Genomic DNA, 19,167 nt, shown 5'->3' with positions numbered 1-19,167 from the left:
TGATGAGTTCGACCCTCGAGTCCCAAGGTCGCCAGGTAAAACAATTTGTCAACGAAATTCCTTAGGATTCATAATCGATTTCTTTTGAAAACCCTCTTCCGCGAAGCTCATTAGTGTAGAGATAAATCACTGCTTCATATCGGAACAATCGGTTATATGCTCATATGCGAGGAAAACCATAAACTGTTATTTCCTAATCGACAAAAGAACATCATCAACAAGCCGAACCGTACACGTCCACCTGTTGATTGGGAGGGCGTGCACTTTTCGCTGACCTCATTTTCCCTCTGCGCATGCGTAAATTAACTGATTTCGACGAGTGATATGAATGAATGATAGGTATGGTATTTGACACCCAATTTCCGGATAATATCCTGGCGAATATTTGTGGACTTCTGATGAGCAGATAAGGAATATTCTCTCGTATTTGTTGGAATAACTATCGCAGACAACCGGTGAGGAAGAAAGTTTCGTCCAAAATGCCGTTTTTCCAGAAGAAGAAGTCGGAGAAGAAAAAGCACGGAGGAGGGTTCGCGGACCCGGTGACGAACCCATCGAGTTATAACGGCGCAGGGGAACCACCACCAACCACTGCTCCATCGTACGGGAGTCCGTCGGGCAACCCAACGGTAGCTAACGACGCTATGCAGCCATCCGGTAGGGGCAGCGGTGGTGGTGCATCACAGCAGTCACCGGCACGGAGACAGGCGACAGAAGTCTATGAGCCCCCCACGCCTAGGAGACTCGTTTTCAACGCATTCCTAGCACACGGGAGCCCCCCTGGAAAAGTAGAGGGATTTACAAATGTCAAAGAACTTTATGACAAAATTGGGCAGGCATTCTCCATGCCAGCAGATCAGGTAACGTGATCATGGTGATGAAAGGTCTTTGAGATGTTGAATAGACAAAACTAGTTACAAACACTGCAGTTTAAAAGAAGTATAAAAAAATACAACTGTACATGTAGCATTAAAAAACACAAATTATATAAAACTAGCATATTCACTGGTAATGCTGTAGCCATTTAATATATTTACTGACAGGGCACATTGTTCAACCAGATCATGAATTAAATCTAGATCTTATAGTAATAGGAATAGAAAATAAAAGTTAATTGGTAGTAGTGTCGCCTTGTGAAAAACTTATGAACTTATAACCTTTATCATGGATTTATACTCCATGAATGATTAATTGTGTAGCCCTTCATTTTAAATTGTACATGCATGTCATTCAGAAGGTATTACTATTGGAAGTATGTTGTGGGCCATGTTTGGCCTTATCAAATTTCCAGAGAGAATGTGTTTCAAAATGTCACATTCTACTTTCGATTGCAGTTATACTGCAGTTATGGGTAAACTCGACCTAGCGGGTAAACTCGGCCACTTGTAAATGTAATGTGTGCTCTGGGGCCGAGTTTACCCATAACTACAGTACCCATTATATTTATTATTAAATGAAGTATTCTTTAGTAACTTGGAGGCATTTTTTCATGATTACAAGGTGTAAACTTTATGACAAAGAAATACTGAAGTTAGGTAAAATGAAAGGCTTTTTCAGCAAATTGGAGGTTTTTCAAATTTTTGAAAGGTAATAATTTATACGTAAAAATCATGTCATGATCAGTATTAAAAATGTATATGAAGAAGGGATGTTCCTCGAAGCAACAAATATACTTTGCATTCATGATCAATGTTATCAGCACATGTGGTGTAGAGACAGATGACCAACTAGTCGACAATGGAAGATACTCTATGCGTGTATAGTTTTCCAAATCAGTAATGGCATAACATGTTGACAATTGTTTTGGGAGGTTTCATAATGCAGGCATATTTTTAATTTATTTATTCAATTTACATTGCATTTTTCCATACTCATGTAACAAGATTACATCTAGGGCCTAACTAGCATGTTAACTTTTCAAACTGAATGAGCTCTGAACTTTGCTACAACTCTTTGATTTACGTGTCTTTTTTTTTTTCCTCCCAGATCATATTTTGCACACTGAACACATTCAAGGTAGACATGGACAAGTTACTGGGTGGCCAAATTGGTCTTAGCGACTCGATATACGCGCACATCAAGGGGCAGAAGTATGAGATATGTGTAGAGAAGAGCGAAGCTGCTCTGGGACTCACAATCACGGACAATGGTGCTGGCTTCGCCTTTGTGAAACGGATCAAGGAAGGATCAGTGATGGCGCAGAACGGCTACGCCGAAGTCGGCGATCACCTGGTGATGATCAACGACCGCAGCATGATCGGCTGCCGGCATTTCGAGGTCGCGAGGGCACTAAAGGATTTACCCATTGGCCAGGAGTTTACTATGAAGCTTGTAAAGCCTCACAAAGCATTCAGTAAGTATTGTGCCATCTCTTGGGGAAATCTATCATATGTCACTGATGAAAAATGTGTGGCACAGACATGAATTTAGATTTTATTATTTTTTTTTTTGTGGGAGGGGGTGAGGTGGGGAGAGCAATGTCAATATTATTTCTAACATACCTGCAAACTGATCCTGTTTGGTGGGAATGTTCCTTTTTCTTAGGAAAGAGGAAGTTTCACTCAACCTTGAGTTCTTACATTGTCAACACATGCTATTATAGTGATGTATGAGATTTTGCTGAAATTCTAATTTCTTTTTTTGGTCAATAATTTTCTCCCAGTTTTTCCTATTTCCTGAATTTTAAAGCTGGCAGGTTCCATGTATGTTACAATTGAATATCAGGTTACCTGCTTGGAAATTTATGATATACTAGTGCTGATACATGTCATATGGATGTACGTGATGGTTAGCAAACACAAATCACTTCAATTCAAATATTGGAACCTTGTAAAAAGTAAACATTGAGTTATTTGACTTGTGTTTTCGTCTTCCATTGGTCACATTTGCAGATGTAGATCAGAAGAAGAAAAAAAAAAACCTTTCTCTATTGATGTATAGATTTTTTCTTTTGAGTCGTAAAGGGAGGCAATCGTGTATTTCCAAGAAAAGGGTTCAGAGGTATTGTAATTATGATAATTACCTTCGCCAAGGAAGGAGGTGATCATAGGCGTTGATTTCTCTTTACAAGTGCAAAATAACTCAAAAAGTTGCATACGGATTAAAATGAAACTTGCAGAAAAAGTCAATATTGACACAAGGAACACCTCTTTCAATTTTAGTAGTGATCTAATTTTTATGGATTTTTGAAGGATTTTTCATCTTTTGGCATATAAGGTCAATGAACTTGGGGTACAAGCTGCGCGTACTGGAGGTTTACATTATCCGCGCACTAAAGCGTGTGCTCTGCTCAGGCAAGGTGCCATACAGTGATGTATACAAAAACAAGGAGGTAAATTGCATGCATGTAAGGGTGGAAATGAGTTGCTGGCTTGCCAGAGGTTTGTGCTTTCAGAGTGCTTTTGTAATTACTAGTGTGAACCAACCCTTTAGATCAAAACTTTTGCTAGCTGAAGTGGGTCACACCATGAGTCTTGTCAACTACATATTTTGGGGCAAATAACAGTCGGATTCTACACAAGGGACTATCAATGCAAAGACCTCTGGATACAGGAGATAAATTATACATTCAAGTTGACTTAAACCAGTCAGTGCTGGATTATTTTCAGTCAGTATGACATACAATACTTCTCTGTATTGTACATTGAAAAATGTCTACATTGCACATCTATGTATGCAATCTGTATTCATAGTAAATGGCCAATTATGTTGTCGATCACATCAATGCTCAGATATTTCTTAAAGCATAACTGTTGCAACAATCGCAGAGTAACCTATCAGATGCCTGTATTGGAGTCATTACCATGGTAACTACAATTACAGCAACATCCAAGCATCACATACCCTTTTATGAAATGAACAAATGATCTATGGATAATTGATTAGCTTGATGACAGAGGGGATTGTTTGCTTTACAATGCAAAATATTGACAATCATCATAGGGAGGCACTGATTAAATTTTAGATGATTCAGCAGTTTTAGAATGTTATAGCACTTCAATTAATAACAGAAAGAAAGAGCAATTAAATCAGACATCTGATGGAGAACAATGAAGTGTGTCCTAAAGCAGACCAGAACCGGTATTTCTCACTGCATATATTGTACACAAAATATGTCTGCAAATTTTAAACATTACCAGTAATGTAATGATTTTCATTCAACTGCAGTATCACGTCGTACAATGATACATGTACAGTATATCAAAAGGGAAATGTGCTGTACAATGTAGGAAATTGAGTTAAAAGTGAGTGCAATGTCTATACACATGTGTGGGCAGACATGTCACATAGCTGAGATGAATGTAGACAAACGTTGTACTTTAATAATGCACATAATCTTTCTCTGAGCAGGGTAGTGATGGTTCAAGCATTTTGTATTCATTTTGCTGGCCTTTTCTGGCATGCTTTCAGTAGTGACCTTTGATGAAACTATTAGGTACACTATAGCACAGAACATGGGTACTACATCAAGGATTGATTTTTGTAGTTAAAACATTGTTCTTTCTGGTGCATTTTTGTTTGTTTTTATGTGAATTTACATTCATAGAGACTGTCAAAGGGAATGGTGTAGTATTGGTTGAGGCGAGAATTCAGCTTTTAACTTTTTGTGAGATAATTAGAAAAATCACTGTATGTAATGTTACAAAGCATACAATTTGAATAGGAATTCAGAGTTTATTTGATGAAAATCAGTTTTGAAATGGCTGAGATATCCAAAAACAAAGTATACTAGGCAATCCTAATAAAAGGTGGGTTCCCCCTTTTACTAGTATCGCTTGTTTCAGATACTCCTCTTTCATATTTCATAATGAGGTTTCTCATTATCTCCCCAAAAAGTAACATTTTACATTGGTTGTTTCTATCCCCAACTCCCATTTTCGAACTATTTTGAAGCACTAAAGCTGGGTTTTTGTTTCATCTGCAATGGTAAATAATGCCTTTAACATATTGTATTAAACCCAATTTTGTATTTTGTGACAGTCCCAACAGAATGTTCCACAATTATCCTTGAGCCTGAGGAAAGACGGTTTTATACCGCACACTTGATGATTATGACATTCACCAACACAGAGTTCATATCATATGGCATTGTGTAAAGATGTGTGCAACCCCTGGGCATCACAAATCTGTCTTTATCCCCCTCGTCAGACTAACTGTCTATTGCCAATGGCAACCTCATCGTTTTGTCTTACTCCGTCATTTCACTGCTTGACGCTGGTGATACTTGTGGGTTTTTCAACTCGCTGAATCCGTAGTCATTAATTTGGGATTCAGGCAAAAAGAAAAAAAAAAGATTTTTCTTCTGAAAAATACTGTTTTTGTATTGCATGATGCACTTTTGATAAGGTACATGGGGTTGCAGTGGGAGTACAGTCAAAATGGCTCTAGCAAAAGAAAGATCATTTGAGAATACAATAGAGAGCTACTGTGGATGATCTTTTTGAAATTTCTAATCGTACAGACTGTGTATTGAAAATTTCTTTAGGAGCCATGAATTTTCCCACAGATTCAAAATGGAGAGTACTGTTATAAAAAAAACCCAACAACACACTCTCATACTAACTGCAAATTTTGACTAAACAAGTCTCCTTTCGTCTGAAACCTATTGAGAATTGAACACCATTTACTCTGACAGCACTTGCAGAAAATTTGTTTGGTGAATTTCATTTATTTTGTAAACTTGTAAACAGTATTTAACTATTTCGTAATACATTGTATATTCAATTCTTGTGGAGTACCTGTATATATTCCAAGAGGTTTTAAATCGTGGAATGGTTGATTTCTGTAGCTACTCAGTTATACCCACCCATTCGATGTCGGACATGGCATGAATTTCATGGCATTCCCGTTGTACAAGCTGTACTTAAGAAGTACTGGTATCTTGAAGACCTACTGTAGTTGAAAAAAAAAAATAATCATGTTCATGTTTTGTTTAAACAAATCTTTCCAAATGCTAAATGTCAATCAGGGTCAAAAATCATAATCCAACCATGATGTATTTCCTGTGCTCTAGTTTCAAAGGAATACCCATATGATTATAGTAAATCACCTTGAAATATATTCCCCCTGTGTGGATATTTTTTTTTTTTCATCAATATGCTCTGAACTCATTAATTTCAGATGAGATTGCGCCGAGGGGCAGCAAGGCGGCGTCTGCTGGCAACAACAACATCAAGACAGGGAAGGAAACCTTGAGGTTATACAGCAAAGGCCCCGCCAAGGTCCAAGCACTGGTAAGAACTAACCATGTGTATACGTGTTTATACAACGCCTAAATACAGCTTAGATCCTTGTCATTTGATTGGTTGTTTGACCTTGATCATTTTGTCCCATTTCACTATAACGTCGTCACCCGTGCAATTGTGGCTCCATAAGATACCGTGCAATTTTGGATCCATACGATTTGCTCCATTGCATGCATGCAGAGAGCCCGGCACACTATGCGTCTAAAACGCTTTCGTTTGCAGTGTGTGTATGCGACAGCGTGCTCGCGTATTGTAAAGCGCTCTGTGAGCACTCTCTCTTGTTTCTGAATTAATAGAACATCAAATGATAAGGATCTATTTCAGGCATTACATAAAACAAATAATAAATGTTTTTCATTCATGCAATGCACAGAATATTTCAAATGGTCAAAGATGAAATCTTTGATCCATTCAACTTGGCTGCACCTCGTAACTTGGCTGCGCCTCGTTGAATGGATCATTTTATCTTTCACCTCATGAAATATTTTTGTCCATTGCACTCATAAACATTCAGTATATCACTCTGTGTAAATACTACACAGTTCCCCAGACCCCATCACTCATTTCATGTGAAAAACATTAAAATCATAACACAAATTCAAATTACATCAGAAAATGAAAGAGTTACAACAGATTGATACAAAATGGTTAGCTGGATATACTATGTTTGTCATATATTTCACTAGTTTGATATTTAGTGAATTGGAACTTTAAGACAAACTGTGGTTGATTTGATTTGTTTTTTTTCAAGAACCACATTGACAGAATGAGAGCAAAGTACTAATCCCTTTTCAAGAGAACAATTAGCAATATCCCACCATGAAGACAAGAGAACATATTTGTGTAATGTTAGATAGGTACCAGGGTAATACTTTTGAGAGTTGTTAATTTTGCAAAATATTGGTTGACTGGCAAAATTTGAGAAAAGAAAACACTGAATTTTTGAAAGTCCAAACTGTGTTGTCCATATAACCAAAGAAAACTTAAGTTGTCACAGAAAAAGGAAATAATTTATTTTCTCTCTTGTAAAGATGATTTACTCTACAACAATCCATCCCTGTAGAAAACCTAAGAATGGATAACATACGATACGTCATTAAAATTCAGAGCTCATTTTGTTTGTCACAGAAAACAAGAAGGTACACAAGCAGAAGTTGCTAAATACAATCTGTATGTCACGAGATATCTTACAAAGAAGTTTATAACTTCACCATCTTCTGGGCGTTCTTTACACCAATACACATTTTTATGGTTTTCAGATATTGTGCACAGTGCACAAACACACAGATTGCAGTGGTGCAAAGACCGGACAAAACACTATTCTCTGTGTACTGAAGTATTGCAGCACACAAAGTGCCCAGTCATTTGCGTGGTCTCACCTCAACTGTGTTTGAACAACCACATAGGCCTACACCATAGTTTTTGCTAACCAAGTGTGCAGAATTCCTTTTCCCATCAGTTCCATTGAAATCACAATTTGCATTTTATACATATCACATTTTATGTTTCTCATTTTCACATCAGTAATATTAACATATACTTCTATTCTTGTCTTTTTGATTGTTTGGTTTAATTTTTGTTTGTTTGTGTGTTTGTTTTTTTCATGCTGATAAATGCACAATGCCAGCATCGTGCAGTATACAATGTACTGTACCATGCAATGTCATGCACAGACGGGTAAAAATGAAGGACTTTCAACTGCACGCAAGCAGTGCATAGTTTTCTCTGTCGAGTATGGGTGCACACTTCATGAGTACAAACTATGATAATGTTTTCTGTTCATGACTTAACACACTCACAATACATACACACACACATACACACACATTTATCTTTACGATCTGTCAAACCATTGTTGTCATACAGACTCTGTTGTACTATGAACTTATAGAAGGGGGGGGGTAGAGGAAGCAAGATTGAGCTGATTAGCCATAAACAAGACAGTGCTAGCATAAAGAGTGAAGGAAATTTATAAGCTACATGTACCTTTGTTCTTGGGCTGTTCTGAGATGTGATGTGTAAAATGTGTTGGCCACTAGAGTTAACCTCTGTATTTATAACAGTAATAACAAGCAGCGCCTTTGTTAGCTTTATAAGTGTACTTGCCGTAATCTTGATGAATCAACCAATATGAAGTGCTCTGCAATACTTCAGCAATTAACCAATCAAATGCTTAATAATTTGCAACAAGTACATGTACATGCTGGCCTACTGTACATGTTGTTCATCATTTGACCTTTTGTTGTTTGATGTTGATGTCATGGTATAGAATATTCTTTGTCAAGAAAAGGTGTATACAAAATTAGAATAGCAATATTGGAAAATATAAAATTTGCATGAAAATGCATTGTACCTGCTTATAGCAGCATGCATAGATTACATGGTAGAGACTGTGCAGTATGTATGAAAGCAATTGTATTTCAATTTGAACTGACAAGCAAAAAGAAAACACAAACAGTAAAGAAGAAAAAAAAAGGTTCATTGTGTATGAATATAGCGTTTCAATATTAATCGATGTTTGAATAAATATGAAACCAGCAAACGCACTTGATAAGGAAACTATGTCGTGGAATTCCCACCCAAACAGACCACTGTGTCATTTGTGTCCTTGATATGCTTAGCAGAAAATGACGAGGTAGTGATTATCATTATTGGGTTTTTTTTTTTCGAGGGGGGGGGGGTTTGAAAAACTCCAGTCCGCCGTCCTTGAATGTAAATTGGTTGCATTCAAGTTCGACTTGCAGCCAATATTTGGTGAGATTTGTAACACAGCTAGCTGTAGCCAGAATTATTGATTACTATGCAGCCTGATTGCAAACCTGCATACAATGTACACTATGTATGGTGGAAATTGTAGTCGGGTGGATAGATTTGATTTTCTGACTTTTTTAAAAGTAAAGTGGAGTATTTCCTGTATTAAATTGTGGAATTATTTGTCTGTAGACATAAATGAGACCTGTAACAAGAGACCACATAGAAATAACAAATTCATGTTTCATGTTTCGGTTGCAAAGCTCTTAAGACATGAATTTTATGTGTAATTGTGGAAATTTGCTCCCAAACCCAAAGTTATATTTTGAACAGAAAATGAGCAGTAATACTAATAAAAGTAATATTTTAGTCTAATAAGACACTCCAAGATGTTTAATTATTGTCTGTTATCCATTGAAGGGCAAGTCATTCCATGAACATCTCAGGATATTGTGTGCTTCCTAGCAGAATTACTGTGGATACTATTCATTTGCCTGTGTTTCAACGTGTTGCCAATTTCTTGAGGTGCTATATATGCGAGAAATTGCTAGTTTTTCTGTTTGAATAATTTCTCAATTTTGAGATGATGGTTTCCTTACAAATTTTAGAATACTTTGAGAGGTTTTGTTTATGTTTTGTTTTTGCGTGTGTGTGCACCCAGGGCGTGAGTTGATGCAAGATATTCCATATCATGTAAATAAGGTACAGTGTAGAGTGAAAGCCACATAATGTCTACTGCTTTGAAAGAGTGTGTCGTGATGGAGAAACCAAATCAGTTTCCATTGTACATGACAGTTACCCTTTGACCAAGACCCTCTAATACCCCTTTCATAAACTCAATAATGCGGATAATATCCGCATCATTTGGTCGTAAAATCGGAGCGGTGGATGAATAATCCGCTTTTTTTCGACCCTTCTATTATCCGCATAATAGCAGCATCGGGACCAGATTTGGAGTTTATGAACGCAAACCCAAATAATGCGGATAATTGCCGGGGTGCGGTCAAACGTCACCTGTCTTTCCGGCAGGAGGGACTTGTGCAGTCACCATGACGATTATCCGCCTTTTTCAGGACGGGCGCTCGTAAAAATAATGCGGATAATTTTCAGAGTTTTTGAACGCATTTTTTATTGAAAAGTCCGCATTATTCTTAGGCGGATAATTGGAGGGTGAGTTTATGAAAGGGGTATAAGACCCTCTTGCTGTGCTAGGGAAATTTTACAAAAGATGTGAGCAACTGGTCATCATGGGAGATGGGTGGAGTCAGTCCATGGGGGGGGGGGGGGGCAAGCTCAGCAAAAGGGTCTTTAGGGACCAAAAATCTGAATTTCTTGACATATAAATTACCAAATTTTGCTTCTAGATAGCGATTGGTTGTAAAAATCACAACCATTCAGCAAAGCTGTGTCCAAAGAAGCTTTTGAAAAATGGTTATTACATGTCAGGGCTTGACATTAACCTTGGCCATTGGCATGGTGGCCCAGGCCTCTAAAAATTGATGTCGGGGCACCAGATTTTCAAAAGGGCTACATTGTATCTGTTGGTAGCTCAGTTAGGCAGCTAAGCTTCAAAATGAAATTCTGTATTTCCTTTTATTTTGGACCTCTACATTTCTTTTTCGGTCCACCCAAATTTCAAATTCAAAGATTTCATAGTGGCTGGAATGGACCACCAAAGCAAAATTTTACTGTTGAGTCATGTATTGCACTTTAAATTTAATGATTTTGTGTCTTGTCATTGTATTGCACCGGTGATCGAACTTAAATTTACACTGTAGCACTCTTTTGGTCAAAGTGACTTGACAGTACACAATTATTCAATGGTTTGTCATATAAGTTCCAATTATATATTTCCTGGCTTGTAAATTATCAGGGAAGAATTTTCATGGTATTGCATCTATAGTGATTTGCTGTGCATTTTGACATGACTGGTACACAAAATGTCCTTTCTGTAGATATTTCATGAAAACTGCACACCATTTTGTTCAAAATACATCCACATATCAATCGACTAAAGTTGCAATTTAATTTGGAGAAGGGAAATTATTCTATCGGCTGATTATTATCAATTTTGCAGATTATTTTAGCCAACCTTTGTGCTGACACAGTCGGTTTGCGCTCACCTCGCTTGTGAATGTGTTGGTGCTATGATATCAACAGCACAACAACCACTGAAAATGACATGGTGACAATATAAGCATCATATTTTCCTTACCAGACACTCCAAACTATGGTTGGTCATGAAACAATGTGCAACACATCGTCGGCTGAGAATTTCATGAGAAGGGCATTAAAGTTGTCTCGAACATTATGTACATGTTATCGTCTGGGTCTGTTTTGCATAGACTAACCATTTCTCTCACGCAGGTTCAGGCTATTCATAATTACTACACTTTATGGCTTCAATTAGACCGTCAGAGAATGATCATTACTGTAATAGATGTGTTGGGAGTGCAGGTACCATTAAAACATCTGATGAAATTTATGGAGCAAAACTGTGGACGTTTTGCCTGACAAGTCACGGATATCTTTTATTCTCTCATTACTGATGACTGTTTGTTTGTTTTTTTTAAGATAGATTGGGGAAAAACATATTTGTATATGTGCATGTATTCATGTATGGTTTGTAGATCGTAATAAGAAGCAAGACTTCAAGGACTTTAGACTGTCATATGGGGTCATATGGAGTTTTATTTTTAATTTCTCTTCCAGCCATTACATGTATGTGATTTTTGAAACGGTAAAGATTAATTTCAGGTAAAACTGGCTGAAGTTTTCTTCAAGACTGATGACATAGAGCCCCATGTATATTTGTTGCTTTTGGGTTAATGAAATTGAAATCTAAAACAATAAAGAAGAAAGAAGTAAGAACAAGTTACTACACAACAATACAAGTAAATGCTACATTCTATTAGGCAAACACAAATTTGTATAATCTGATACCATTGCTACTGTATGACTATTATTACTTAATTATTGTGTGTACAAGAAATGGTACATGTGAGTAATGATAGTGTTAAAAATGTTGAGATAATCTAGTAGGTAGCAAAATTTGTTGATGTGTTTTTGATGTCCAATGCTCATAGCTCTGCCTGACGATCACATTACCTTTAATATATTATGGTGAGCAAAATGCAATATGGAAATATTGATCAAATGGTTACTAAGCCAGGCCAGGGTCTGTGCATTCATCAAGCTGCATGTGAGCTTTAGCTGCTCAGGGTGATTACAGTGAATGTGTACACAATGTAGGTTTGTGTGATCCATTATATTTCTATAGCATGCAAGGATACACGGTCATCATGTAAAATCCGGTGATAACAGTTTTGACCCTCAATTCCACCATGTTGACCTCACATTAGGCTGTCGTACAAAGTATACAACTGTACATGTACATGTACAGTATGATATACAGTTGTACACCTGTAATTGATGATATAGAATGATTCAAAGATGTTTTGTCGATGGTAGACTCCAATATTATGTTCTCAAGCGCAGTCGTTATGTTACACATACTGGTAATTGCGTACAATGCATGGCATATCACACAGAGATCTATACTAACTGTTACTTTTGTGCAGTTCATCTTTTTTGTATTGCCTTTTTTTTTTCAGAAAAAAATACTAAAGGTTTCATGGAAAATGCTGTTTTTCCAAAATTGTATTACAAAACAATTCTTCTATTGCAGGAAAGGTAAAAATATTGTGTTTCCAATGCTCTGATGCTGTTTACAATGTTAGCATCTGCAATCACATGCAATGTGCAATGTACAGCAGTGTGATACATGTATGGAACATAATATGGGAAGCAAATATCCTGTTCCTATGGCATCTCCTATTTAGAAGATTTCTCTATTACTGTACATATGTGATCTTTATGCATAGACAATGCATTCTACACAAGCCGTTTGTCAGCTGATTTGCCCGTGTTTGGAATAGTATAATGCACATTTTTGTATTATTTGTCATCGAAGACAAAAGAGCACAGAGAAATACATCATGCACTTTGACCCACAAGGTAAACATTGTTCACACCCTGTCGTGTCAACATGCGGGGAGACACAATGTGTTTGGGGAAGCATTTCCAGATGTTTTAGGCTGAGTGCATATTTCTGAATTTGTACTGAATGACTTTGTTGACATTATAGGTGAAAGAGGATTGAATTGATTTGATTTTTGTAGGTCATCGTCATCTTTTTTTTTTCTTCAAATATTGCAAATTTAGTGATATAGGCCTATGATACATGAATTCAGTTTTGTGAAAATAGTGCCTCCTGTAACAGAATTTATGCAATGCATATTGTCTGTAAGGTGGGAATATAGTTTTCTCTTCAGATGAGATAAGACTGTAAAACCAAAAGCATTTAAGGCATGAAACTTTCTCGAATTGGGACCAACGGCTTTTTTTTTTGCAGATTTAAACTTTCGCCAAATTGCCTCTACCTATTGGAAAGCATTACACAGACATAACTTTTCATGCACATTTTACTTAAGTGTGAATCTTGGCTCCTTGTGAAATTACATGCACACAAAAATTTCTGGTTTGTAATACTTATCACTCACTCCAGCCATTTCTAATGTTCTCATTTCATAACTATTCACAAAAATGCCAGATGTCTTGAATCATGAGATATTATGATAGACTGTTTATATGCCATATGATTTATAGATTCTAATTTTTTGTAAATCGGGACTTCCCGACAACTCTAAAACAAGCACTTGGTTAGATTCAAATGGACAGAGCAATGTACAGTATGCACGCATTCACATTCATGTTGGGATTAGAGTAATATTTTCGCAAGTTTTATTTAAGATTCAGAGTTTGATGTAGCCCCTGACCCCTGAAATTCGTGAAAATAAAACCATCGCGGAATATTGAAATGGCATATGTGTATATAGTATCCAAGATTTTCAACAACAGCATACAGTCCCAGGGGCGGATCCAGGAATTCCATAAAGGGGAGGCACCTTTACAAAATTAGAGGAGGGCGCTCGCGCCCCCTAATTTTTTTCTTTTTATTTCTTTTGTTTTAACAGAAAAGTAAAAGGGGGAGGGGCACCGTGGGTGCGCGGATAGAAATGGATCCACCACTGCAGTCCAATCATTGATCATTAATATGCATGTCAATTTTAAGATGTTGTTGTTGTTGTTGTTCATTTTCCATCTGAAGATGGCTGGATTGCCCATATTCAGCTACACTAAGCTGGTCTTCCATGGGGTCCAGTTGGATGTGGGGTGGGACCACTTCACCGGGTTAGACACCCTGCTCTTTGCGATGAATGAATGAAGCGGGATCTTTTACGTGCATGAGCTGTGACTCTCTCATACACGGGACCTCCATTTTATGTCCTATCCGAGGGACAGAGTGTTTTGCCTCTTGCTAGAGGGGACGGTATGTTTACACACAACATTGCTCAGTCCAGGCTCGGGTTCGAACCCGGGCCGCGTGATCGTGAGGCAGACGCGCTACCGACTGAGCCAACTCACCGCCCTTAGATGAGAATGAAACCATGAAGTCAATTATGAGACAGTAAATGCACATAGTATGCTATACTTTGTTAGCCATTTGAAGTTCAGTAAACTCGTATGTCACAAGAACTCGGCCTGAAGAACTTCCTATACTTCACACTACTGCCAAGCTATAGCAAGGAAATTGGTGCATTCAGCCATCTTGATTACTTCCTACCACAGAGATGTGAATTAAGGAACAACTTCCTCTATAGAGAATACTCCCTTAAAGTTCATGTGACCCTTTTGCAACCATGAAGATGAGATTCCTTTCATAAGATTTATTAGATTCCATTCATATTGTAGAGGAAGGTATTTCAGACCTATCCTCAGGATTTACTGGAAACTTGTTTTTGATAGAGGGGGAAACAGTTTTCAGTGAATTTATACGGACCCCAGGATGAGAATGTTAATGTCTTATTCTTGTTACAAATGGAGAGCATATTCTCTAGTGACATCAGGTTTTGTATTTCATTTCATTTCTTTATCAAAAACTCTCATGTGTATAACTGTAAGATTTCACATACAACATTGAGCGACAATATTCTTTTAAAAGTCATGCAAAATTTCATGACATTTGCCAAAGTGATATACGACCTTTAATCCTCCACCGTGCAACAGTCACCAACAATAACTCATACAAGAGCATACAACAGAGTGCCAAGTTTATACCTGCGTATATCACAGTGCTTACAAGATTGTATATGGTTTGATTGCAATATTTCACTCATCATTATAGGTTCAAGAATGCTTGTTCCATTTTGCAGAATTAATTGCAGAGTACTGAATGAGGTTGTATATTCTTTGAAGCGCACCTCTTCATTCTTGTGGCTAATGAGTTGTGGAAAGAATCTATGGCTGGAGAGTTGAGTTCCTATAGAACTGTTACCTCAAAACCAATCAACCACTTGAGGATTAAAATCTTGTCATTGTTTATGACCTTATTATTCCCTTACAAGATGTATTGCATCAAGAGTGTAAAGTATTAGTCTATCATAAATAACCCCAAGAATTGCCATAAAAATGTCACTGCATTGTACTATATTAAAGTGATGGCACTGTAACCAAGATAGATATGGAGGGATACTTTCAAAATACTTTTAAGGCGATCAATGTGTTCTGGAAATACCATAAAAAGATATCAAAACACTACACAAACACACATAATATGCAATGAGATTTACAATATGATTTTTAGAGTTACATATGTACATAACCTCAGAGGCTTTTTTAAAGCACACATAGCAGAGAATGTACTGTATGACGACATGCTGCCATGTGACTGGTTATACTTTGTCTTTGTTCGTCCAATATAAAACAATTTTGTTTTATAGAGATATATGCTGATATTACTATGAATGATTTTATTTGTAGCAACTATGGTACTTGTAAGAGGTAGTGTTTTAGGCAGATATGTAGGATTAATCATTCGTAAGCATTCATACGTGCAGGGCAAACTATGGATCATTTCTCTTGGCACCAAGTTTGACCCAGCTAGTTTGATGATGATGTTGTTGTTGATGATGTGTTCATATGATTATGATATTTTCAAAGAAATGGTGGGATTTATGGATACAGATCCTCACCAGCCTGTGCAGTTGTATCTGTTGATAGCGTACAGTTGTATAGCATTAACATCAATACACAGTCTTACTATATTATATGTCTGGAATTACAGCAAATTGGCAACAGACCATTAGTTCTGCAAGCATTACTCTACACTATAGCATGATTTTGTCCTGTTTTGTTCAATCCATGCATTCGTTCATCTTTTTCTTCATATTCTCTCGTTCTCTGACTCTCTCTAATTCTCACGCTATCTAATATTTCATTTCTCTTGACACTTTTTCCCATCACTCTGCAGCCCACGGAGTACGAAGAAGCCGCCTGTCGCAAGGTCGATGACTGTCTGGAGAGTTACATGGGAATCAGAGATCTCGATCTGGGTGAGCAGTTTTCACTCCCTTAGGAAGGTCAAAGTACAACAATCGGTCTTCTTTTGATATACAACACTAAAAGTTGAATTAAACAACATTACCAATGAATTATAATAACAGTTTATCAACCAATTCTATAATATTTAATAATTTTTAAGACATAAGTAAAATAAAACAGCATTGCTCGTAAATTATGGTAACAATAAAGCAACCAATCTTCACTTGAATAATAAGACAACACTAAGAGTAAAATAGAATGATTACAGTGCAATATACCGTTGATAAATCAGACCATAATTGTAATAAAAACAATAATAATAATAAAACAGCCAATAGATCTACATGTGAATGATTCCAACAACAATTTTCCTTTCCTCAACCTCATCCCCATCCACAAACAATGCACACACTTACACAAACACAAAGACACACAAAAACACAAAGACACACAAATGCAAACACAAAGACACATACAACGTATGCACAAAATGAGAGAATTAGAAGCACCACAGTAGATCCAATGAACTCCACTACCGTTGTTGCGATATCAATTGTAATAGTATCCAACAACTCACATTATATGTTCAAAGGGTCCTCAAGGATGTCACGTTTACCGATCCTTGTGACTGGGGGCTAAAATATTATCCACTTCAACAGTGTGGGAACTCGATTCTACTCCACATCCAAACTGACTTCAATAAATCGAGCTGAAAGCTGTTAGAGAAACATTTGACTCTGAGGGATTTCATGTTTTTGTTTCAAACATTTCATCAGTTGTGGTGTGGCAATTCATTGTGATGATACAGCTCAGTGTTCTAATTTGATAATGACAATGATCTTTTAATCATTGTAACTATTATTCATAAAGCATATTCCTTTCCCTAAGTCTTACGATATCAGTGATTGTAAAATCTCGAAATGTTTTGCATTTGTAAACGTTGCTGTATAAAAAAAGTTAATCTTGTTTCTTGCATGTACAATTGTAATGAATTATTCTTAATGTTAATCAACATGTTATACGCACAAAGTGTTGATGTTTACTGAAAATAATTTTCAAACTCCCCCTGTCCATTCTCCCACACTCCGCAGCGACATCTATCGTGGACATGTTTAAAGGTAAGAATGACTTTGTGGAGTTCATGACGGCCTTCGAGGAAAACTTCAACGACTTTGGGTTCCCCGAGGAGTTCGTCTTTGAGGTCTGGGGCTTCATAAACGACGCCAAAGAGAAACGACTTAAGACGGACGGAGCCAATAGCAACACTATCGTGGCTGAGTTTGACGAACAATTTTAAGGAGGAAGAATAACAACAACAACAAAATATGGATTCCGATTAGTAGGTGCACCATTACTTTCAAGTTCATCTGGTATGTGATGCAGGTGCCTCTGTGTTTTCCCTCATAGAATCTTTGTGTATATTCTTTAATACGCGCTCGTAAGCAGTGATCTGATGATATACGTGACTCGTGTTGGTCATTGTCACTCAGCAGGTCGTATTGCCAAGTATGTAATATCAACAGTTTGTAGTAAAATATCATATTCAGACACATGCAGCCTGTGTAATGCATTGTGAAGCACGATGCGATTTTCAATACCGGTATCAAAAAAGAGATAGAGAAAAAAAGGCAACGAAACAAATCAGCGGTAAAATAGCCCCAGTTGCATCTACTGAACGCAAGGCTCGTACTTGTGACTTTGTGTATTCAGAAATGTTGATTATGTCATTTACATGTGTATATTGCATCTACCGGTCATGAAAATCATTTCGTTTACATGTGTGTGTGTGTGTGTGTGTGTGTGTGTGTGTGTGTGTGTGTGTGATGCAGGTTTTGATTAGTAGCCTGTCTTCGAAATACGAGTCTAGCATATTGTGGGCATAGAATTTTTATTCTTGCCTCAGTACTGTGCCTGAGTTTACAACGTGGAAGAGATTTGTCGCTTGTCGTCCGCTTGACGTCATTCCAAGCTAAATCTGCGTCTCACCAACCGAGGAAATTGACAATGAGTCGTGTAGGAGAGTGCCTTGATTGAGGGCTTGCCTATGAGACAAAAGACGATGATAGACAACTGTGCCTTGTGGTTCTGTGGTTTACAACTTCACATGATAGGTAACCTCATTAACACCACAGTGGTAATCAGAAACACACCGAGCAGTACGGCGTGTTGAAAGCAACAAATCACTCGTTCTGTATGGCTTGTCTGTTCGCCTTCCACACTGTGAAATACATTGTGTCGAAATAGACGTCTACTTTAATATTCTGTTATGTTTGTCTATACACCTTTGCACTGTGCAATACAGTGTGTTGAAAACAAGAAATCACTATACAGTAGTTCTATATTCAAAAGCTTGTCTATTCACCTTCCACACTGTAATACATTGTGTTAAAGTAACTAGTTACTATACTATGTATCCCATAATGCTTGTCTACGCCCCCTCCTCACTGCAAAACAGTGTATGGAAGGTAATCAACGACTCACCACTAATTATATGGTATACAGCTTCGCACTGTCAAATACGGTGCGTAGAAAAAAACTAAATTACAACTACAAGTGTATATCACTCTATCTGTGGTGTGATGTGTTGGTAGCAAGTATATCACTTCAATATTCTATAAGGCTTGTCCATACACTTCACCACAGCTTCTTGTGCTCCATTTTATTTCACAAGGACTCACAATTACGAAGGTGATGACCTTTAATCTGGAAAAAAAAAATCAGACAGGCA

The 19,167-nt window shown here is 37.2% G+C and overlaps 1 protein-coding gene across 1 annotated transcript; it reads left to right on the top strand.

Annotated features, from left to right (window-relative positions):
• The first annotated feature begins 334 nt into the window (after window positions 1-334).
• Window positions 335-17,750, top strand: LOC139741376 (PDZ domain-containing protein GIPC1-like). Its single transcript, XM_071651961.1, has 5 exons — window positions 335-860; window positions 1,987-2,353; window positions 6,121-6,233; window positions 16,369-16,450; window positions 17,531-17,750. Exons 1-5 carry the CDS (start codon window positions 480-482, stop codon window positions 17,734-17,736), a joined length of 1,149 nt encoding a protein of 382 aa, XP_071508062.1. The 5' UTR covers window positions 335-479; the 3' UTR covers window positions 17,737-17,750.
• The last annotated feature ends 1,417 nt before the right edge of the window (window positions 17,751-19,167 follow it).

This window comes from Diadema antillarum, unplaced genomic scaffold (assembly GCF_040938485.1).
Source record: "Diadema antillarum isolate AM-2024a unplaced genomic scaffold, OU_Dant_1.0 scf00000031, whole genome shotgun sequence".
Classification (NCBI taxonomy): Eukaryota; Metazoa; Echinodermata; class Echinoidea; order Diadematoida; family Diadematidae; genus Diadema; species Diadema antillarum.
This window is presented reverse-complemented; position numbering and strand designations above follow the sequence as displayed.

What these genes read in the sequence shown, in the direction of transcription:
- LOC139741376 (XM_071651961.1), top strand. Translation starts at nt 480, where the DNA reads ATGCCGTTTTTCCAGAAGAAGAAGTCGGAGAAGAAAAAGCACGGAGGA. An exon ending in TCTCCATGCCAGCAGATCAG is followed by an intron (nt 861 to 1,986) that starts GTAACGTGATCA and finishes TTTTCCTCCCAG; the next exon opens with ATCATATTTTGCACACTGAA. An exon ending in CCGCCAAGGTCCAAGCACTG is followed by an intron (nt 6,234 to 16,368) that starts GTAAGAACTAAC and finishes ATCACTCTGCAG; the next exon opens with CCCACGGAGTACGAAGAAGC.